Source organism: Theropithecus gelada, chromosome 11 (genome assembly GCF_003255815.1).
Source record: "Theropithecus gelada isolate Dixy chromosome 11, Tgel_1.0, whole genome shotgun sequence".
Taxonomy (NCBI): Eukaryota; Metazoa; Chordata; class Mammalia; order Primates; family Cercopithecidae; genus Theropithecus; species Theropithecus gelada.
In genome coordinates, this window is record NC_037679.1 from 115109989 (window position 1) to 115134927 (window position 24939).

At 36.0% G+C, this 24939-nt stretch overlaps 1 protein-coding gene across 1 annotated transcript in view; it reads left to right on the forward strand.

Annotated features, from left to right (window-relative positions):
• The window catches only part of SLCO1B7 (solute carrier organic anion transporter family member 1B7 (putative)), a 74295-nt gene that overhangs the window by 42073 nt on the left and 7283 nt on the right, over nt 1-24939 (forward strand). Inside the window, exons 11-12 of the mRNA XM_025401671.1 lie at nt 9133-9197; nt 18287-18404. Coding sequence (XP_025257456.1) covers nt 9133-9197; nt 18287-18404 — 183 coding nt within the window. The remainder of the gene's footprint in view (nt 1-9132; nt 9198-18286; nt 18405-24939) is intronic.

Sequence of the window (24939 nt, forward strand, 5' to 3'; positions counted from 1 at the left end):
TCACCCACCACCATACCAGGCTAATTATTTTGTATTTTATTTTATTTTATTTTATTTATTTTAATTTTTAGTGGAGATGTGGTTTCACCATGTCAGTCAAACTGGTCTCAAACTCTTGACTTCAAGTGATCTGCCTGCCTTGGCCTCCCTAAGTGCTGAAATTGCAGGCGTGAGCCACTTCATCCAGCCACAGATGTCTTTTTAATAAAATTATTTCTTTTTATTTAAGTAGACATCCAGTACTGGGATTTCTGGATTGAGTGGTAGTTCAGTTTTTAGGTCTTTGGTAAATCTCTATACTGTTTTCCACAGAGGTTGTACTAATTTACATTCCCACCAACAGTGTATAAGCATTCTCTTTTCTCCTCATCTTCACCAGCATCTCTCGTTTTTTGACTTTGTAATAATAGCTATAGTAAGGATATAAGATGATACTGTGATTTTAATTTTAATATCTCTGATGATTAGTGACGTTGGGGATTTTTTATATGTTTATTGAACACTTGTATGTCTTCCTTTGAAAAATGTATGTTCATGTCCTTTGCCCACTTTTTAATGAGGTTCTTTTTTTTTTTTCATTGAGTTGAGTTCCTCGTATATTATGGATATTAGCACTTTATCAGATCCATTGTTTACAAATATTTTCTCCCATTCTGTGGGTTGTCTGTGTCCTCTGTTGATTATTTCTTTTACTCAGCAGAAGTTTTTCAGTTTAATTACGTTTCATTGGCGTATATTTGTTGTTGTTGTATTTCCTTTTGAGGATGTAATCATAAATCCTTTGCCTAGGCCAATGTCCAGGAGAGTTTTCCTAGGTTTTTCCCTAAGATTTTTTATAGTTTCAGGCCTTACATTTAAGTCTTTAATCAATTTTGAGTTAATTTTTATATATGGTGAGACATAGAGATTCCATTTTATGACTGCGTATATGACTCTCCAATTTTCCCAGTACCATTTATTGAATAGAGTGTCCTTTCCTCAGTGTATATATATTTTTGCCTTTGTCAAAGATCAGTGTGTTGTAGGTATGTGGTTTTATCTCTAGCTTCTGTAGTCTGTTCCATTAATCTATGCATTTATTTTTATACTATTACTATTTATTTTGGCTTATAGACTTGAAGTATAATATAAAGTCAGGTAAGGTAATAACTTCAGCTTATTTTTTGCTTAGGATGAATTTGCTCTTCAGGATCTTTTTTGGTTCCATATGAATTTTAGGATTTTTTTTTTCTAATTCTATAAAACCTGATATTGATAATTTAATGGAAATTGCATTGAATCTTTATAGGTTGCTCTGGGCAGGATGGTCATTTTACATAATATTAGTTATTTCAATTCATGAGTGTGGGAACTTTTTCCATTCCATTTTGTCATATATGACTTTTTCATCAGTTCTTTTTGTAGAGATTTTTTTACCTCTTAGGTTAAATGTATTCCTATTTATTTTATTTTTTATCTATTATATATATCAGTAAAAAAAAATCTTGTTATAGACAACTATAGTATCTATCAGTTATCTATCAGATAGATAACTGTATTGGGATACTTTTGTTGATTTGGTTCTCAGCTAGATCATTATTTGTGTATGGAAATTATACTCATTTTTGTAAATTGGTTTTATATCCTGAAACTTTACTGAAGTAGTTTATCAAGTCTAGGAGACTTTCAGAGGTGTCTTTAGGATTTTCTAGGTATAAGATTATATCATAAATAAAAAAATAATTTGAACATTTGTTTTCCAATTTTGATACCTTTTATTCCTTTTTTTTGTCATGGCTCTAGATAGAACTTCCAATACTATGTTGAACAGGAGTGGTGAAAGTAGACGTCCTCATCTTGTTCCCTTTCTTAGAAGTAATGCTTACAGTTTTCCCTCACTCAGTATGTTGTTAACTGTGGTTTGCATTTTACGGCTTTCATTATTTTGAGGTATGTTTCTTCTATGCGTAGTTAAGTAATGGTTTTTATCATAAAGGAATGCTTGATTTTATGAAGTGCTTTTTCTGTATCAGTTGATTTGATATGCTTTTTGGTTTTAATTATGTTAATTTGATGAATCACATATATTGATTTGCATATGTTGAACCATCTTTGCATTTCAGGAATAAAGACCGCTTCATCATTGTGATGAACCTTTTGATGTGCTGCCAAATTCAATTTTCTACTGTTTTGTTGAGGATATTTTGATCTATGTTCATCAGTAATATTGATCTGTAGTTTTATTTTTATTTATTATTTACTTGCCGAGTTTTGGTGTCAGGGTGATGCTGTTGTTTCTTTGATAGAATTTGGCAGTGATGCTAACTGTTCTTGCACTTTTTATTGTTATTAGGAGATTTCTTTTTTATTACTGATTCAATTTAATTACTTATTATTTGTTCAGTATTTCTATTTTTTCTTGGTTCAAATTCGGGAGGTTGTATGTTTCCAGGAATTTATCGATTTTCTGTAGGTTTTCTAGTTTGTATATGTAGAGATGTACATAGTAGTCTTTGATGATCTTTTGTATTTCTGTGGTAATAGTTTTAATGTCACCTTTATCATTTCTGATTGTGCTTATTTGAATCTTCTTCCTTTTAATGGTTAATCTACTAGCAGTCTAGCAATCTTGTTTATATTTTCAGATAACCAACTTTTTTTTTCACTGATCCTTTGTAAATTTTTTTGCCCACATTTCATTTAGTTTTGTTCTTTGTTATTGCTTTATTCTGCCAGTTTAGGGTGTGGGTTGTTCTTGATTTTCTAGTTCGATGAGGCATGATATTAGATAGGCATTTAATGCTACAAACTTCCCTCTTAGCATTGATTTGATGCATCTCAGAGGTTTTGATATGCTGTCTTTATTTTTCATTCATTTTGATTTTTAAAAATAATTCTGTCTTGATTTCAATAATTGTTCAGGAACAAGTTATTTAATTTTCATTTATTTGTATAGTGTCAAGAATTCCTCTATGTACTAATTTCTGTTTTTATTTCACTGTGTTCTGAGAAGGTACTTGATGTAATTTTGATTTTTAAAAAAATGTATTCACTCTTGCCTGTGGCATGGCATATGATCAAATTTTTAGCATGCTTCACGTGCAGATGTGAAGAATCTATATTCTGTGGTAGTAATATAAGACGTTCGGCAAATGTTTGTTAGGTTCATTCGGTCTAGTGTTCTATTTACCAGTTTTCTTTGTTGATTTTTAGCCTCCATGATCTTCCTATTTCTGTCAGTGGGTTATTTATGGACCCTACTAATGTTGTATTGGTCTCTCTCTTTTCTTCAGTCGGAGTAGTAGTTGTTTTATGAATCTGAGTGCTACAATGCTCGATGCATGCTTTTAGAATTGTTATATCCTCTTGTTGAATTGAGTCTTTATAAAATATGATAACCTTTTTTCATTTTTTTACCATTTTTTATTTGAAATTTGTTTGATCTAACACAAGTATAGCTATAGTTGGTTTATGTAACCATGGGATATCTTTTTGCACCCCTTTACTTTGACTCTGAAAATGTCTATACCAGTTAGTTTAGATAGATGGATTTCTTGTGTGTAGCATAAAGTTGGATCTTTTTTTAAAAACATTCTGCCAGCCTATATTTTTTTAAGTGAAGCATTTAGTCTGTTTACATCTAAGGTCAGTATTTGAAGTTTTGTTCCCATAATATTGTTAATTAGTTCTTAATTGCTTTGGGACATCAATTAGGTGATTTCTTTATAAGATCTGTGTGTTTTATACTTTTGTATGTTCCCATAATGATTAGTATTGCTCTTTCGTTTCTGTGTTTAGAACACCTTTGAGTATTTCTTGTAGTGCCAGTCTGTGACAAATATGTTTAGTGTTTACTTATTATCTAGGAAATACGTTTTTTCTCTTTGAATTATTAAGCTTAGTTGAGGAGGATAAAAAAAAATTCTTGTCTGGCCTTATTTTGTAAGAAGACTCAAAATAGGACCCCAGTTTCTTTTTGGCTTGTACGGATCCTGCTTACAAGTTTCCTGCAAACTCTGGTATGAGTTTGATGAGATTTCTTTTATAGATTATTAGACACTTCTCTCTTGCTACTTTTTTGTTGACTTTGGATAGTCTGATGACTCTATGTCTTTCTTAGATTATTCTTGTAATACATATCCCAGAAATCATCTGAGATTTTTATATCTGGATGTTTAGGCCCGTAGCAAGACCAGGGAAGTTTTCCTGAGTTATTTATTCAAACAAGTTACCCACACTTTTTACTTGCTCTTCTTCTCCCCTTGTAATGGCTATAATTCATAGGTTTGGGTGCTTTACATGATAACCTAGTTCTTGAAGGCTTTGTTAAGTTTTGCAATTAATTTTTCTGTATTTGTCTTACTGGGTTTACTTAAAAGACCTGTCTTCTAGCTCTTAAATGGTTTATGCTGCTTGTTCAGCCTATTGTTAAAGTTTTCAGAACTATTTTGCAGTTCCATCAAAATAGTTTTCATTTTCAGAAGTTGTGTCTGTTTTTCTCAATAAAATCTATATTTTCTTTTTTATGCTACATCATTTTCCTGGTGTGTTTATGATGGCCTTCAACGTTTGGATCTCAATCTTTACATAATCCTGTATTTCTTAAAGGCCTTATTTCTTGGAGGATTCTTTAGAATCAATATTTTGGATTTTTTTTTTTTTTTTTTTTTTTTTGATTTGGAGTCTCACTCTGTCACCAGGCTGGAGTGCAGTGGCATGATCTCAGCTCCCTGCAACCTCCACCTCCTGGCTTCAAGCGATTCTCCTATCTCAGCCTCCTGAGTAGCTGGGACTACAACGTGTGTGTTCTTTATCGACTATATCAAAGATTTTATTTTCTTTAGAATCCACTGCTGGAGGTTACTGTGGTCCTTTGGAGAGGTTGTAACACTCTTTCTTCTTTATACTTCCAAAATTGTTTATCTGGTTCTTCCTCATTCAGATAAGCTATCTCTCCTTTTTTTGAATTTATTTTGTTTTAACAGGATTTTTCTCCCTTTGAAAATGTGACTATAATGTGTGCTGCATAGAATGTGAAAGGCTATATTGAAGAGGATCAGGAAAAAATGCTAGAAAGGAAAGTGTAAACAGTCAGTATGGAAAGTTCTTTTCAGGAGAAGTGTTACAAGAAGAAGCAGAGAAAAAATGTGGTAGCTAGCATGATTGTGTCATCAAGAGTTCTGTTTATGTTCAGTGCTAGAAATAATACCATGCTTGCATACGAATGAGAATTAGCAGTACAGATGAAGGAAACTGACAACGCAGAAGAGAGGGAAAGTAATTATAGAGGAAGATGAAAAGAGATATTAACAAGGACACGGAGTTTTTGTTTGTAGAAGGAAAAATTGTCTATGTGGGTAAAAAGCCAGTAAATGTGTACCTGTAGTGATGAAGAATATTGAAACTTTTTTCTAATTGCTTCTACTTTCTCTGTTATAAAAAAACAATGTAATCAGATGAGAAAGAAGAGAAAGAAAAGAAAGAGTGTTCATGTAAGAAAATGTTACCTAGTAATCTTGAAGATTGGAGAAATATACTGACTGGGCAAATGGACTAGTAAAATATTGGACAATTGCACTGGAGGTCCCCTGAATATTTTTGCTTATGAATTTAAAGTGAGCCCAACCAGCATGTTTGAATTATTTCCTCCAGCTATGCAGCACATTGTACATAGGTGCAGAGAAGGCAGAGGTTTAGATAAAAGCATTTTTGCTTGTCCAATGCAATAAAGGATGAGATAGACAAAAATGTTCAAGATATATGCAAAGGATTGATTATAACAAAACATCATGATGAGAGAGGACGTGAAGAGGTGAAACTAGAGATGGCCTGTGAAGAGGTCAGAGGAGTCATAAGCCTAAAGAGCTGGGGTTGAGGTATATTGCAGCAGATGTATGAAAGGGAGTCATTTTAAACTTTGAGAGGTGGTTATGAGGAGTGGGATGCTCAAAATTGAGAGTTTAAAAAGTGGGTACTGATGAACTGATTGTGGGTGAAAGAAATATGACTTTCCAGAGAAAAGGCCAAGAAACTGGAAGAGCAGAGCATTGGGAGCATAGTCTATACAAAGATTAAAATAACTAGGAAAAGGAGCAGAAATCATTTTGATGAAAATGACAGAGAACCTAGAAGGAAAATTGTCAAAAAATGGTGAGAGTTGTGCTGTGCCAGTCTACAGCTAACTTCGACAAGGAGGTTAGAGAATAGCATATTAGGGTGGTGCACCTCTTCCTAGGATCTAGAGGTCTTTCAGAGGAGAGACTCAGGTATGAAAGTGGTAAAAACAAAAGATCAATAAGGACTTCCACATTTCAGGCCCATTGATACGGAGGCGGTGGAAGGAAAACGATAGAGTTGTATGGAAAGAGTGTTAATGGGAGTTAGACTTCATTTAGAACAAGAAAGTAAAAGAGCTAAAAAGAATGTAGGAAGTTGGCCAGGCACAGTGGCTCATGCCTGTAATTCTAACACTTTGGGAAGCCAAGGCGGGTGGATCAATTGAGGTCAGGAGTTCAAAACCAGCCTGGCCAACATGGTGAAACCCCATCTCTACTAAAAATAAAAATTTTAAAAAATTAGCTAGGCGTGGTGGTGGGCACCTGTAATCCCAGCTACTCAGGAGGCTGAGGCAGGAGAATTTCTTGAACCCAGGAGGTGGAGGTTGTAGCGAGCTGAGGTCATAGCACTGCACTCCAGCCTGGGCCACAGAGTTAGACTCTGTCTCAAAAAAAATGAAATAAAAAAAAATAAACATTTTTGCTGGTAATAAACAAGAGTTTCCATGGGCAAAATAAAAGGGTTTGGGTGATGGGAAAAGAGTAGAAAAGTGAGTTGGATTAAGGGATGTATATTAAACCATGTGGAATGAGAGTCTTGGTACCCAGAGAAGATCTCAAAATCTTGGCATTCTACTGGTGACAAGGGTGTGAGGCATGATGTAAGCTGATGACAAACAAAACATCAATCTTAAATGACCCAAAGGAGGGTAATGTTTTAGAACTTAAAAACAAAATACATTTTAATGGCTCAGCCAGAAAAGATTTGGCTCCTTTAGGATACAAATTAGAGTTTTTCTTCAATATTTTGCAAACAGGATGCACATCCTGCACATGCACTCCAGAACTAAAAATAAAAATACTAAAATAAAATAAAAAGGAAGTGAAATAAGCCCCACACATTTTTTAAAAAATCATCAATAATTAAATGAAATGACACATTTAACTTATTGGGGTGTTTTTTGTGATGAGTTCATCACGGAAGATATCCATGAAAATCCAGAGCTGCTCAATATCATACATGAAGCAGGCGTCACTCTACAGTGAAAAATATCTTTCATGATAATAGTGCATGGATGTGTGCATGCAAGTGAGCATGTGAGTATGAGCATGCAAGGAGTAGTGTGAGTGTACATGCATGTAAATGTCGGAGTGTGTATGGTTGTTATTGTATATGTATGTTACTATATCACACATATCCATCATTTCCACAGAATTGAAGATTTCAGGCCCACTCTTCGGAAAATATTCACCCTATCTGCAAGTCCCCCAATTCTCCTGCATGCTAACCCTTTCCCTGGGTGAAAATACAAGTTGATAACAAATGTCAATTTGCCTTGTGCATGTAGTATACAAAGTGCAACTTCTGAAAATGAATTACAGTGAAAAATGCGTGTCAGGCAATTGTCAGAGAGCTCAACCAGGGGTGAAGTGCAATCTCTCCTTTCCCCAAACCTCCTTTGAGAAATCTGATATTTGAGAGTAACATCTTAATAGAAAAGCTAACCTCCCCTTCCTGCTGATTTTCTCCTGACTACCTCTTTATGAAATAAATTTCCTCCTTATCTAGCAGACATGGATTCATTGTCTTCAGTGTAGTGTTGTGTCCTCAGCTGGGCTAACAAAGTACTGCTGTACTTGGTGAAAGCAGAGCCAAAGCATGCTTTCCATTTATTGTCTCTCCTAATATATAACTATCTTATATTTAACTTTTAATATATTATGTTTAATTTAACTTTTGCCTTTTAAAATTTTATAAATCCTGTTGAATTCTTTTCAGAATCTCAATAAAAGAAAGCTGTTCTGTATAGATGTGATTATGTGTAAATGAAATTGAAGTTTAGAGTTCTAGCTCATTTTATTGGATTCTTATAACATGAGATAAGCATTATTATCTTCACTTAGCAAACAAAGAAACTAAGGCTAAGAGAAATTAAGTGACACACTTCTCCAAGTCACTTAGATGAGAAGAAGCATAATTTGTCTATTTACTCCCAAGAACGTTAACCAGCATAGTACCTCTCAGTAGGTGCTCAGTGAATGTTCGTTGATTGATGACAGCTACATAGCTCTCTGAAAGAGTAACCATCCAAGAATTCAAGAAAAAAACACCTTTTTCATCAGTTAATTCATTATTTCAGTAAAACTGGGTGTTTTGAGCCACAGTCACCCTCCCTTATCCCAATCCACCCCCTCCACTAATGCAAAATAATTTTATTTCGCTTGGTATATACTAAGTTATCACAGGGTTGGTAGTGTAATCAGTTTGTTGAACACAAAAAAATGGAAATGGGGAAATGCAAGAGTGAGTTAGTTTCTAAGTGAGGATACAAGTATACTCTTTACCTTTAATATGACAGTTAAATACACAAGACACTAGAATACAGAAAAGTTTTTTGACCCATCTGGTTGTATTATATAATTTATGAATCATATTAGTAAACTACTCACTTAACACTGATGATAGAAGTAAGATGGCAAAAAGAGGACTGCTAAGAATTATTTTTGGATAAGGGTATATAATATTTTCATATGAGCTACCTTAACTAAATAGTCCACACAAAATCATATTCTTCATAAACACAACAAGTCCGTTCATCACTTTTTTATAGGATTTTCACAAGGAGCAAATATGAAAATTTTGTTAAACTGTCCTGAAATCATAAAGCGTAGAATAAATAAGAAATAAAAATAATTATTACCACCCAGGTGTCTGCCTTTTAAAACAATTGAAAATATAACTATATTTAACATGAGCCATTCACTTAAGAGTTCTCATTCTACTATGAAGTAAAATGATACTGATAAATGTTTTGATATGAACTCAGTTTGATATTTTAATGATATGTATTGTTTCTTTGCTTTAATCATATTACAGGATTGTTCAACCTGAATTGAAAGCACTTGCAATCGGCTTCCATTCAATGATTTTGCGATCACTAGGTATGATAAATATACAGATGAGAAATTTAACATGTAAATATTCATGTTAAGGCTTAAAGACAATGTAATTAATTTTTCAACTATGAGAACGTATAAAAAAGGAATAAGTAAGAATCATTTCCATTTTTGTGATAAATGAAAATAATAACAGGAAAATTGAGTGGCCTAGCAGAGAATTTGATTGTTAATTCTTGTTAAAGCCAATCTGTTAAGAGCCAGGAATCATCATATTATACTTTTTCTAACAGAAAGATAGGTAGTATCTGAAATTTTCCTTCTTTTAGAAATATAAGAATATTTCTTCCAGGTATAGGCAGAGTGGAGAGCCTTCCTTCTAAATGTTTAGAGGCCTTATTTAGGACAGACCTCAATTGGCTTAGGAGCCCTAGGAATCTGGTCAGGCTGAAGTTGTATAAAACAACAGGAGTTGTTAACATTAACTGTGTCACTTCCCACTACCTGGTCCTGTAAGGATGAGCAGCTAACCATTGGTAGGAATTAATGCAAAAGGGAATGAGAATTCAGACTCTAGAACTTGGCACCTTAGATTAAGCGTGTGTTCTGAATAAAAGAAAGATCAGAAAAATGTGGTTTATTATTGGTGAAGAGCAAGATTACAGACTCCAGAGGCTAAAGGCCTTTTTAAATATTTTTTAATTTATTTTTTGTTATTTCAGTAGGTTTTTGGGAAATAGGTGATGTTTGGTTACAAGAATAAATTCTCAGTGGTGATTTCTGAGATTTTGGTGCACCCATCACCCAAACAGTATGCACCGTACCCAATGTGTAGTCATTTATCCATTAATACTTTCTCCTGAGTCCCCTAGGTCTATTGTATCATTCTTATGCTTTTGCATCCTCATAAAATATCTCCCAATTATGAATGTGAACATTTGATATTTGGTTTTCCATTCCTGGGTTACTTCACTTAGCAGAGTAGTGTGCAGTTCCATCCAGGTTGCCGTGAATACCATTATTTCATTCATTTTTATGGCTGGGTAGCATTCCATGATATATATATATACCACATTTCCTTTAGCCACTCATTGATTGATGGGCATTTGGGGTGGCTGCATATTCTTGCAATTGCAAATTGTGCTACTATAAACATGCATGTGCAAGTATCTTTTCCGTATAATTACTTCTTTTTCTCTAGCTGTATACCTAGTATGGGATTGCTGGATCAGATGGTAGATCTACTTTCATTTCTTTAAGAAATCTCCACACTGTTTTCCATAGTGATTGTAGTAGTGTACGCTCCCTCAAACAGTGTAAAAGTGTTCTCTCTTCACCATATCCACATCAACATTTATTATTTTTTAATTTTTTGATTATGGCCATTTTTGGAGGAGTGAGGTGGTATCGCGTTGCAGTTTTGATTTGCATTTCCCTGATAATTAGTGATGTTGAGCATTTTTTCATATGCTTGTTGGCCATTTGTGTATCTTCTTTTGAGAATTGTCTATGCATGTCCTTAGCCCATTTTTTGATGAGATTGTTTGGTTTTTGTCTTGTTGATTTGTTTGAATTGTTTGTAGGTTCAGAATATTAGCACTTTGTCAGATGTATAGATTGTGAAGATTTTCTGCTACTCTGTGGATTGGCTATTAACTCTGCTGATTATTTCTTTTGCTGTGCAAAAGCTTTTAAGTTTAATTAAGTCCCACCTATCTTTGTTTTTGTTGTATTTACTTTCAGGTTCTTGGTCATGAAGTCTTTGCCAAAGTCAATGTCTAGAATGGTTTTTCTGATGTTATCTTCTAGAACTTTTATGATTTTAGGTCTTGTATTTAAGTCTTTGATTCATCTTGAGTTGATTTTCATATAAGGTGAGAGATGAGGATCCAGTTTTGTTCCTCTACATGTGACCTGCCAATTATCCCAGCACAATTTGTTGACTGGGGTATTCTTTCTCCACTTTATATTTTTGTTTGCTTTGTCAAAGATCAGTTGGCTGTAAGTATTTGGCTTTATATCTGGGTTCTGTATTTTGTTCTATTGGTCGATGTTCCTATTTTTATACCAGTACCATGCTGTTTTAGTGACCATGGCCTTATAGTATAGTTTGAAGCCAGATAATGTGATGCCTCCAGATTTTTTTGTTTTGCTTAGCATTGTTTGGCTATGCAGGCTCTTACGTGGTTCCATGTGAATTTTAAGATTATTTTTTCTAGTTCTGTGAAGAATGATGGTGGTATTTTGACAGGAATTGCATTGCATTTGCAGGTTGCTTGTGGCAGTATGGTCATTTTCACAATATTGATTCTGCCCAGTCATGAGCATGGGATGTGTTTCCATTTGTTTTTGTCATCTGTGATTTCTTTCAGCAGTGTTTTGTAGTTTTTCTTTTAGAAGTCTTTCACCTCCTTTGTTAGGTATATTCCTAAGAATTATTTTATTTTTTTGCAGCTATTGTAAAAGGGGTTGAGTTCTGGATTTGATTCTCCACTTAGTCACTGTTGGTGTGTAGCAGAGCTACTGATTTGTATACATTGATTTTTGTATCCTGAAACTTTGCTGAATTCATTCACCAGCTCTAGGAGCTTTTTGGATGAGTCCTTAGGTCTTTCTGTGTTTACAATCATATCACCAGTGACAGTTTGGCTTCCTTTTTACCAATTTGGATGCCTTTGATTTTTTTTCTCTTCTCTGATTGCTCTGGCTAGGACTTCTAGTACTATGTTTAATGGAAGTGGTGAAAGTAGGCATCCTTATCTTGTTTCAGTTTTCAGGGGGAATGCTTTCAACTTTTCCTCATTCAATAAAATGTTAGCTGTGGATTTGCCATAGATGGCTTTTGTTACTTTAAGGTGTGTCTCTTCCATGCCAATTTTACTGAGGGTTTTAATCATAAAATGATGCCTGATTTTGTCAAATGCTTTTTCTGCATCTATTGAGATGATCATGTGATTTTTGTTTTTAATTCTGTTTCGTGGTGTATCACATTTATTGACTGGTGGATGTTAAATCATCCCTACATCCCTGGTATGAAACCCACTTGATCATGGTGAATTATCTTTTTGATCTGCTATTAGATTGAGTTAGCTAGTATTTTGTTGAGGGTTTTTGCTTCTATGTTCATCAGGGATATTGGTCTGTAGTTTTCTTTTTTGTTATATCCTTTCTTGGTTTGGATTTGAGGGTGATACTGGCTCTATAGAAAATTTAGGAGGAATACCTTCCTTCTCTATCCTGTGGAACAGTGTCAATAGGATTGGTCACAATTCTTTGAATTCCTGATAGAATTCAGCTGCGAATCTGTCTGGTTCTGGACTTTTTTGTTGTTGTTGTTGGCAGTTTTAGATTACCATTTCAGTCTCACTGGTTTTTGTTGGTCTGTTCAGAGTTTCTATTTATTCCTGGTTTAAGGGTTGTTTATTTCCAGGAATTTATCCATCACCTTTAGATTTTCTAGTTTATGCACTCAAAGGTGTTATAGTAGTCTCGAATAATCATTTGTATTTCTGTGGTATCAGTAGTAATATCTCCCATTTAGTTTCTAATTGAGCTTATTTTGATCTTCTCTCTTCTTGGTTAAGCTTGCTAATGGTCTATCAATTTCATTTATCATTTCAAAGAACCAGATTTTTCTTTCACTTATATTTTGTATTTTTTGTTGTTGTTGTTGTTTCAATTTCACTTAATTCTGCCCTGATCTTTGTTATTTCTTCAATTGGCTTTGAGTTTGGATTGTTCTTGTTTCTCTAGTTCCATAAGATGTGACCTTATGTTGTCTATTTGTGCTCTTTCAGACCTTTAGATGTAGGCATTTAAAGCTATGAACTTTCCTCTTAGTACCTATTTTGCTGTATCCCAGAAGTTTTGATAAGTTTTGGCACTATTTTTATTCAGTTCAAAACTTTTTTAAATTTCCATTTTGGTTTCATTGTTGACCCAACAATCATTTAGGAGATGGTTATATAATTTCCATGTATTTGCATGATTTTTGGTGTTCCTTTTTCTTTTAATTTCCAATTTTCTTTCACTGTGGTCTGAGAGAGTACTCGATATAATTTCCACTTTCTTAAATTCACTGAAACATGTTTTGTGGCCTATCATATGGTCTATCTTGGACAATGTTCCATGTGCTGATGAATAGAATGTATATTCTGCAGTCATTGGGCAGAATTTCGGTAAGTATCTGTTAAGCTCATTTTTTTCTAGGGTATAGTTTGAGTCTATTGTTTATTTGCTGACTTTCTATCTTGATGACCTGTCTAGCACTGTCAGTGGAGTATTAAAGTCCCCCACTATTATTGAGTTGCTGTCTACCTCATTTCTTAGATCTTGTAGTAATTTTTTTATATATAAATTTGGGAGCTCCAGTGTTAGGTGCATATATATTTAAGATTGTGATATGTTCCTATAGGACTAGTTCTTTTATCATTATATAATGTGCCCCTTTGTATTTTTAAACTGCTGTTGCTTTAAAGTCTGTTTTTTCTAATATAAGAATAGCTACTCTTGCTCACTTCTAGTGCCCCTTTATGTGGAATATCTATTTCCACTCCTTTACTTTAAGTTTATGTGGGTCTTTATGTGTTAGGTGAGTCTCTCCTGAAGACAGCAGAAACTTGGTTGGTGAATTCTTATCCATTCTGCCATTGTATATACTTTAAGTTGGGCATTTTGGTCAGTTACATTCAACCTTAGTATTGAGATGTGGGGTACTATTCTATTCATCGTGCTAGCTGCCAGAATACCTTGGGGTGGGTGTGGGTGTGTGGGGGGGGGTGTGTGTGTGTGTGTGTGTGATTGTTATACAGGTCCTGTGAGATTTATGCTTTAAGGAAGTTACATTTTGGTGTATCTTGAGGATTTGTTTCAAGATTTAAAGCTCTTTTAGCAGTTCTTGTAGTGCCAGCTTGTTAGTGGCAAATTCTCTCAGCATTTGTTTGTCTTGAAAAGACTGTATCTTTCCTTCATTTATGAAGCTTAGTTTTGCTGGAGACAAAATTCTTGCCTGATAACTTTCTTGTTTAAGGAGGCTAAAAATAGGAACTCAATCCCTCCCAGCTTGTAGAGTTTCTGGTGATAAATCTGCTGGAATTCTGATAGGTTTTCCTTTATATGTTACGTGATGCTGATGTTTTTGCCTCACAGCTCTTACGATTCTTTCCTTCATCTTGATTTTAAATAACCTGATGAATATGTGCCTAGCTGATAATCTATTTGTGATGAATTTCCCAGGTGTTCTTTGAGCTTCTTGTATTTGGATGTCTAGATCTCTAGTAAGGCTGGGAAAGTTTTCCTTGATTATTCCCTTAAATCTGCTTTCCAGATTTTTAGATTTCTCTTCTTCCTTGGGAACACCAATTATTCTTAGGTTTGGATGCTTAACCTAGTCCCAAACTTCCTGGAGGCTTTGTTTATTTTTTAAAATTATTTTTTCTTTCTCTTTGATGAATTGATTTGATTTGAAAGCCTTGTCTTTGAGCTCTGAAGGTCTTTCTTCTGCTTGTTTGATTCTATTGCTAAGACTTTCCAGTGCATTTTGCATTTCTCTAAGTGTGTCCTTGACTTCCAGAAGTTGTGATTGGTTTTGATTTATCTTATCTATTTCACTGAGAAATTTTCCTTTCATATCTTATATCATGTTTTTTATTTCCTTAAGTTGGACTTCACCTTTCTCTGGCGCCTCATTGACTAGCTTAATAATGGACCTTCTGAATTATTTTCTTGGCAATTCAGGGGTTTTGTCTTGGTTTAGATCCATTGCTAGTGAACTGGTGTGATCTTTTGAGGGTGTTAAAGAACTTTGTTTTTTCATATTATCAGAATTGTTTTTATCGTTCCTGCTCGTTGTGTAGATTATGACAGAGGGAAGATCTGGGGCTCAAGGGCTGCTGTTCAGATTTTTTTGTTCCATAGGGTGCTCCTTTGACGTGGCATTCTCCTCATTGCCCTAGGGGTGGGACTTCCTGATAGTTGAACTGCAGTGATTGTTTTTACTCTTCTGGGTCTAGCCACTCAGTGGAGCTACTGGGCTCTGGATTGGTACTGCGGAGTTTCTGCAAAGAGTCCTGTGATGCGATCCATCTTCAGGTCTTTCAGCCATGGATACCAGCATTTGCTCTGGCAGAGGTAGCAGGAGAGTGAAGTGGACTGTGTGAGGGTCCTTGGTTGTGTTTTCATTTAGTTCACTGGTTTTGTGTTGGTTGGCCTCCAGCCAGGAGGTGGTGCTTTCAAGATTACATCAGCTGCAGTACTATAGAGAGGAAGCAAACTTGCCCTAGGGTCATCCTGTTAAGTATTCAGGTTTCTCGGTTGGTGGGCAGGGCCTTAGAGCTGCTAAGAGCTTATGTTCTTGTCATCAGTAACCAGGGCAGGTAGAGAAAGATCATTAGGTGGGGTCAGAGATAGGCATGTCTGAGCTCAAACTCTCCTTGGGTGGGGCTTGCTGTGGCTGCTGTGTGGGATGGGGGTGTGGTTCCCAGGCCAATGAAGTTATGTTCCCAAGGGAATGATGGCTGCCTCTGCTAAGTCACACAGATCTCAAAGGAAGTGGCAGCGGGCCAGGAGCGGGTGCGGGGGAAATAGCAGTAACAGGCATTACCCTGCTTCTGTCTAGCATGCAGTCCTACAGGCTGGTCTCACTGCGACTGTGACCCCCAACAGCACTGAGTCTATTACCAGGTATTTGGTGACCAAGGCTGAGAACTTGGCCCTGACCTCCAGCCTCCGTGCTGAGAAAGGAAGCTGACTCAGTTTTTTTTGTCATCTAAGGGAGCCTGCAGCTGGTGATATACTTTCTTCAAAGGTTTGTGGACTCTCTCAGCTTTCCCAGTATGTTGCTATGGTAATTCTTGGAGAAAAAGTTCACAATGTGAGTCCACATGCTGCTCTGTTTGTCCAAGTGGGCTGCAAGCTAGTCCTGCCTCCTATCTGCTACCTTTTAGAGGCCTATATTTTAAATATTCAAAGTTGATTAGAAAAGATTTAGAAAATTACCCTTTCTCCCTTGTTACCATTTGCCTTTTTTACTGCACAGATACCTGTTGTTAAACAATGTCTAGCCTCACCCCCGTGAGTGTTCTTTCGTAAGAACTGTAAATCTTATATGCCTATTCCTGGAAAGTAGGAAAAGGCCATCATTCATCTAGGGATTGGTGCAGAGGACTGATTATGACCCATAGGTAACCACCGATGGCAAAAAGAAAAGGAAGTGGGAGGATTCAGTTTCTGGGACCCATGCAAGCAAAGGAAAAAGTATGGCCAAATTACAATCGAGTTGTCATGAAGTGTATTTGGTGAGAAGGTCACAGATCCTGAAAGGTAAAAAGAAATGCAAAGGGAATAGGAGAGAGAAGATGGGAGATGCTGCAGGGTTACATCAGTTCTCTTCCCAGTATTCCCTTTCTGTGTCCCTAATCTTCCAGTCTCTGTAATCTTGGCAGTTCTCTACCTTCAGATTCAGAGAAGATACCTCACTCTTTGAACTTGGAACACAGAGGCTGAAAATAGTTCTGGGTAGTTAGTATTTCTTCTGATATGTTGAAATGAGACTATGAAAATGGAAATTATTTTAGCAACATAAAATAGAAAAAAATGAATCTGGCCATCCTAATTGTGAGCATCCAATTTCAGTGTGTCCACTATATGCCACAATGAAGCTCAAATGCCTCTATGGGAAAAATCCATACTCAGTATCAAACTTCCAATTCACAAACAGTCGTCTTAAATATGATATGTGTATAAACTGTGGAAAGTCTATTATAATCTATAGTGTATTAAACTGAAAACATTATTTAGAAAATAGGTCATCAGAGGTTTTTAATTCCAGTAATTAAGTCCTAGTTTGTTAGTTAACACATTTACTTCACAAAGTTTATTTAAATCAGTGGCATAATGTGAAGAAAATTAATTATTGGCATTTATTTTTCATTTTTCAAAGGTGCTTCTGAGTTTTTGAAATCTGCAAATTTCTCACCCATTTTGTCAGTACTAGATTGCCTCAGCTACATTGGCCTCAGGCACTATTCCCTTGTGATTCTAATATTTCTTACTCTCAGAAAATCGAGAATGATTAAAAATAAGCAGAATCAGTAAACTGTCTTATACAAATCGTTGTCATGTTTTCTGACAAAATAAAATCTGAAAAGTATGAACCACAAAAAAGAACAAGAACAAAGTAAAATCTTGTATGCTTCAGTTCTGACATCTGAAGGATAGCTCCGTACTATGATGTCCTTCAGAATTTTGACCAAATTACCTATGCTTAAAACTAGGAGTTAATCTCAGAATGTATACTTGTCATATAAACAATTGTATTCCTGGAATGCTGTACCTTCCGTGAAATCATGCACTACAAATAAAAATTGCCTTAGGGACTGACCATTGAAATGTATGTGCTATTGTGGTAAGATCACTAACAGAAGCAAAATTTATCAGCGACCCTAACCTATACAGCCTAGGCTGCTTTAGGAGATATTAAGAAAAACATTAAATCAATGGAAAGAAAATGCTGGATTGTGGGCTTTAAGAGCACCAACTAGGAGGAAATGGTACTCTGAGCCCAGAAAGAAGTAAAACTGGCCAGTAGCTGAGCACTCTTTGAAGCTGGGCCTGAACGTCTCTGGGGAGGGAATCCTGATGTAAGCATTCACTTTTTAATTTTCTTAAAATAGTATTAAAAATCTTTGACTTTGCAGCAGTTGAGGTGAGAGTTTTTTCCTTTTCCCATAAAGTTGTAATTTTATTCCCAGTAATCCAGTCTTTCTTGCCTAAGACAAATTTTATATGAATCAACATGATTTTCATGTTTTACTAATAACATTCCCCTTTTACCAATCAAGTTTAAGTTAATTGATGTTATAGGAAGAACAGAGTATATAGGTATATAATGCCCCTTCTTCCCTATGAGTATAGGGAGAGAATAGTAGATCAGGTATGTCTAGGACATTACCATATGATTTAGGCCTTAGAGATTCCTAACAATTTTGATTCTTGGGTGGATGTAAGTCAAAACAATGGAATAACTTTCCAAAGTATTAAACTTTTTTTAACTCAAAATGTATCAGTGTAGAATATCACCCAGTTACATTTGAAGCATTTCACTTGGATTGATATCTTCTTATCTCATGTTACAGGAGGAATTCTAGTTCCAATATATTTTGGGGCTCTGATTGATACAACGTGTATGAAGTGGTCCACCACCAGCTGTGGAGCACGAGGGGCTTGTAGGATATATAATTCCACATTTTTGGGGTAAGTTGTCATAAATATATTTTATTAATAGATTTTTTCTTTGACTATATTAATTTCTAAAGTCTATCATTTTTAGTGTGATTATAATATTAATAGTGATAGCTACCATATAGTGAACACTTGCTTTGTATTTAGTATTGTGTCAGGCATTCTGGTATCTCATTTTAATAATCATAGAAACTATAGAAAATTGTTATTTTCTCCTTCTTCTTTATGAAGAATACAAGTTTTAAGAATAATGAATAACTTGTCCAAAATAGCACAACTAAAAGAAATACAGTTAGGATTTGTATTTTAATCCCTTTTTATTACAAAATTCTCCTCCTCTGGCTTCTCTAGGAAGACATAGAATGACCAGCTGGGCTTCTGGTTATATGGTCATTGAGAAAAATATGGAAAAAAAATGTTTCAATACTCTTCATAGGCAAAGGTATTCTCTTAGTGACATTAAGATAACTGGGTAATCATCTGGAAGAAAAGAAGCTGCTACAATTGTACCTTACCTATTATAGAAACTCTAATTTGAAATTTATATATTGACCAAATACACAAATTTTACATGTGAAACTATAAGTATTACAACTACTCATATAGGATTTCTTTTAATTATCTAGGAGGAAACAAAATGTGTTTCTAAGTGTATTAGTCAATTCTCACACTGCTGATAAAGACATACCCAAGACTGGGTAATTTATAAAGGAAAGAGGTTTAATTGACTCACAGTTTTTCAGATCTGGGGAGACCTCAGGAAACTTACAATTATGGCAGAAAAGGAAGCCAACACATCTTTCTTTACATGGCAGCAGCAAGAAGTGCAGAGTGAAGGAAGGGAAGAGCCCCTTTTAAAACCATCAGAACTCATGAGAACTCATTCACTTTCATGAGAAGAGCATGGACGTAACCATATCCATGATACAATTACCTCCCACTGGGTCCCTGCCATGACACATGGGGATTATGGGAACTGCAGTTCAAGATGAGATTTGGGTGGGGACACAGCCAAACCGTATCATTCCATCCCTGGCCCCTCTCAAATCTCATGTCCTCACATTTCAAAACACAATTATGCCTTCCCACTAGGCCCCCAAAGTCTTAACTCATTTCAGCATTAACTGAAAATTCCAAGTCCAAAGTCTCATCTGAGACAAAGTAAGTCCCTTCTGCATATGAGCTGGTAAAATCAAAGCAAGTAAGTTGCTTCCTAGGTACAATGGGGAGGACAAGCATTGGTTTAAACACCCATTCCAAATGGGAGAAATTGGCCAAAACAAAGAGGCTACAGGCCCCATGCAAGCCTCAAATCTAATAGGGCAGTCATTAAAACTTACTGCTCCAAAATGACCTCCTTTGGCTCCATGTCTCACTCCCAGGTCACACAGATGCAAGAGGTGGGCTCCCATGGCCTTGGACAGCTCTACCACTGTGGCTTTGCAGGGTACAGCTTCCCTTCAGGCGGCTTTTATGGGCTGGCATTGTGTCTGCAGCTTTTTCAGGCACACAAAGCAAAGTGTTGGTGGGTCTACCATTCTGGGGTATAGAGGATGGTTGGCATCTTCTAACAGCCACACTAGGCAGTGCCCCAGTGAGACTCTGTGTGGGGGTTCCAACCCCACATTTCCCTTCCACACTGTCCTAGCAGAGATTCTGCATAAGGGCCCCATCCCTGCAGCAAGCTTCTGCTTAGAAATCCAGGCAGTTCCATACATGTTCTGAAATCTAGGTAGAGGTTCCCAAACCTCTATTCTTGACTTTCGTGCATCTGCAGGTTCAACACCACACAGAAGCTGCCAAGGCTTGGGGCTTGCAACCTCTAAAGCCATGGCCCAAGCTGTACCATGGCCTCTTTTAAAAATGGCTGGAGTGGCTGGGAATCTAGGCTACACACAGCAGGAGTCCCTGGGCCCAGCCCACAAAATCAGTACTGCCTCTTAGGCCTCCTGGCTTGTGATGGAGGGGCTGCCCCAAAGTTCTCTGACAAGCCCTGGAGACATTTTCCCCATTATCTTGGCAATTAACATTAGGCTTCTCATTACTTATGTAAATTTCTGCAGCTGGCTTGAATTTCTCCCCAGAATATGGGTTTCTTTTCTACTGCATCATCAGGCTGCAAATTTTTCAAACTTTTATGTTCTGCCTCTTCTTGAACACTTTGCCACTTATAAATTTCTTCCACCAGATACCCTAAATTATCTTTCTCAAGTTCAAAGTTCCACAGATCTCTAGGGTAGGGGCAAAATGTCACCCAACTCTTTGCATAGCAACAGTGACCTTTCCTCCAGATCCCAACAAGTTCCTCATCTCCATCTAAGACCATGTCAGCATGGACTTTATCATTCATATCACTATCAGCATTTTGTTCAAAGCTGTTCAACAAGACTCTTGGAAGTTTCAGTTTCCCACATCTTCCTGTTTTCTGAGCCCTTCAAGTCTCTAGGAAGTTCCAAAGTTTCCAACATTTTTCTGTTTTCTTCTGAGCCCTCCAAACAAGTCCAACCTCTGCCCATTACCAAATTCCAAAGTTGCTTCCCCATTCTGGGGTATCTTTACAGCAGTCCCCCCTTACCTGGTACCTATTTACTGTAGTAGTCCATTCTCACACTGTTAATAAGGACATACTCAAGATTGGGTAATTTATAAAGGAAAGAGGTTTAATTGACTCACAGTTCTAGATGGCTGGAGAGGCCTTCAGAAACTTAGAATCATAGCAGAAGGGGAAGCAAACACATGCTTCTTCACATGGCAGCAGCAAGAAGAAGTGCCAAGCAAAGAGGGAGAAAAGCACTTTATAAAACCATCAGATCTCGGGAGAACTCACTCACTGTGAGAACAGTATGGAGGTAACCATCCTCATAATTCAATTACCTCTCACTGGGTCCCTTCCACGACATTTGGGGATGATAGGAACTATAGTTCAAGATGAGATTTGGATGGGGACACAACGAAACTATAACACTAAGTATGACCCAAATGCCCCAAATGATAGTTTAAAAACAAATGGTGGAAGGATTTTTATTGCTCTGGGTTTATACCCACTAATACAATTAATGGGCTGAATGGTCATTTTGTTTTACATTCTCTGATAAATCACCAGACTACTGTCTACAATGGCAGAACTAATTTACAATTCCACCAGTAACATATAAGTGTTCCCTTTTCTTCACCACCTTGTCAGTATCTGTTATTTTTTACTTGTTAACAATAGCCATTCTAACTAGTGTGAGATGGTATCTCATTGCAGTTTTGATTTGTATTTCTCTAATAATTAGTGATTTTGAATAATATGGAACAGAAAATCAAATACCACATGTTCTCCCTTTTAAGTGGGAGCTAAACATTGAGTACATATGGACACAAGGAAGGGAACAAGAGACACTGGGGTCTATTTGTGGATGGAGGGTGAGAGGAGGATGAAGATACAAAGCTATAAGTGACTATGATTATTACCTGGGTGACAATAAGTCTATACACCCAACCTGCATAGCATGCAATTTACCTATATAACAAACCTGCACATGTACTCCTGAACCTAAAATAAATGTTAAAACAAAGAAGATAAAAAAGGAACAAATAATAAAATATTTTAAAAACTACATCACCAAAACTTATTTTAAGTGAAGTTCAAAAACAAAAGATAAATTGGAAGAATTTCTAAGTCAGACACAGACACAGGCAAATGTCTGATGTATATAAAAAGCTCTCAAAAATTAACAAAAACAACACCAAATGCTGGCAAGAAAGAGATAACAGGAATTTTCTTTCATTGCTGGTGGTGATGTAAACTGGTACAGCCATGTTGGAAGACAGAGTTAAAGTTTTTTACAAAGCAAAAATAGATTTATTGTATGATTAAGCCATCATGCTCCCAGATATTTACCTAAATTAATTTGAAACATGCCCACAAAAAAACCCTGCATTCGAATGCAAAAAAGTGGAAGCATTTAAGATGTCCTTAATAGGTAAACAAATAATTGAACTGTGGTACATTCATACAATGGAATATTAGTCATCAATGTATTAGTCCATTCTCAGGATGCTATAAAGAACTATATGAAACTGGGTAGTTTATGAAGAAAACAGGATAAATTCACTCACAGTTCAACAAGCTTTAGAGGAAGCATAACTGGGAGGCCTCAGGAAACTTACAATCGTGGCAGAAGGCAAAGGGGAAGCAAAGCATATCTTCTCATGGCAACAGGAGAGACAGAGAGAGAGAGTGCACAGGTGTAAGTACCATACACTTCTAAACCATCAGATCTCATAACTCACTATCTTGAGACCAGAAAGGGGGAAATCCACCCTCATAAACCAATCATCCCCCACCAGGCCCCTCCCACAATTTGACATGAGATTTGGGCAGAGACACAAATCCAAACCACATCAATCAATTAAAAAAATGAGCTATCAATCTACAAAAAGAAAGGAAATTTAAATGGTAAATAAAAGAAGACAGCCTACAACAGCTTCAGATTGTATAATTTTAACTGTATAACTTTGTAGAAAAGGCAAAACAATGGACAATGAAAAGATCAGTTGTTTCTTGGGGCTCAGTGGGGAGAAGGGATTGATGAATAGGTCTGACACAAGGCATTTTTAGGCCAGTGAAACTATTCTACACGATATTATAATGTTGGATCATAATATTATGCATTTGCCAAACCTTTGGAAATTTACAACATAAAAAGTGAACTCTAATGTAAAATATGGACTGAATAATATATGAGTATTCTTTCATCATTTGGAACAAATATGCTGTACTAATACAAGGGGTTAATGATAGGAGAAACTGCACATGTTGGGCAGGGAGCCCTCCATACTTTCTGTACAATTTTTCTGGAAAACTAAAATTGCTATAAAATATAGGAAATAGTAAAAAAAAAATCATCAAACATTTTCCAAAAAAGTCACTAGAGGTTATGAAACATATGAAAAGATGAACATCTTTTTTTTTCATTGACAATAACAGAATTGCAATTAAAAGTCACCCAGATTGTCAACAAAGGTGTTGATTGCAGATTGTGATTGCAAAGTAAATGACTTTGAGCCAGTGGGAGTACTTCTAGAAATTTATCCTGTAGCTAGGTATATTCCCAAAATACTGAAAACATGTAAATATAAATAAGGTATCAAATAATGACACATGCAGGCAAATGAATATACTGAGTTCTTAAAAAAAGAAGAAAAAAGATACGTATTTTCTAATATGGACCCTATTCACAATATATTGTTATGTTAAGAAAAAAAGAAAGCATAAAGAATACATGGAGCATGCTATTATTTATGTAAAGTGGGGAATGTTTCTTAGTTCAGGTTAAATCCCTGGAGAAAACTCCCTGGGTCAAATTTATTAGAAGAACTTTCTCTCACTTAATGCGTAAATTCACTGTCTAACATTCCCAACAAGTAATGATCTGGCTTTTGCTGGAATTCTAGTAAAGCAGCATTCACTACCCCACATTCTCCTAACTTTAAGTCTTATTATACAAAATGTCTTCCTCAATGCTAGATTTTATTTCTATGAATAAAAGTATGGAAAGAAATAAAAAAGCAACACTTACTAAATTTACATTAATGACATAATTTTAAGAAAGTGTTTATTTTTAATTGGAATTATAACTCATTTTAAGGGCAACTGACAAGATGCTCCTCAGAATCTCCCCAAAGCAATGATCACCAAATCCAAGCATTAACATCACATTTTAGGATAGCCATTACTTTAGTTACTTTAGTTTCAGTATGAAAAGACCCCTAAAACAATTAAAAAAAAAAAAAAAAAACCATACTAGTTTCCTTTCCTTTAGTGATGGTTTACGTAAAACTAAAAGGAAATGCGTGTATGTGTATGTGTTGTGTACACACACACATATATATGTATGTGTGTATGTAAGTGGGAAGCAACAGAAGAGATCAGAGGGATGTGATTGAGAAAGACTATGCATATTGTTGCTGGTTTTGAAGTTGGAAGAAAGGGCCCAGAAGCCAAGAAATGTAGGTCGCCTCTAGAAGTGGAAAAAGACAAGGAAACAGATCCTAGAGTTTACAGAAAAAAAAATGCAGGGCCGGGCGCGGTAGCTTATGCCTGTAATCCCAGCACTTTGGGAGGCCAAGGAAGGTGGATGATTTGAGGTCAGGAGTTAGAGACCAGCTTGGCCAACATGGTGAAACCCCATCTCTACTAAAAAATACAAAAATTAGCCTGGTGTGGTGGCAGGCGCCTGTAATCCCAACTACTCAGGAGGCTGAGGTAGGAGAATCACTGGAACCTGGGAGGTAGACGTAGCAGTGAGCCAAGATCCTGCCACTGTACTCCAGCATGGGCAACAGAGTGAGACTCCATCTCAAAAATAAATAAATAATAATTTTAAAAAAGATGCAGCTCTACCAACACCTTGATTTTAGCCAATTAAGGCAAGTGTTAGGCTTCTGACATCCAGTGCATGCTTCAAGCTTATCTCATACACCCTTTGTTCAAAAGTTTGCACCACCTCAGCCAGCTAGAAATAACCATCCCTCTTTACAACTCTCCTGACATATTATA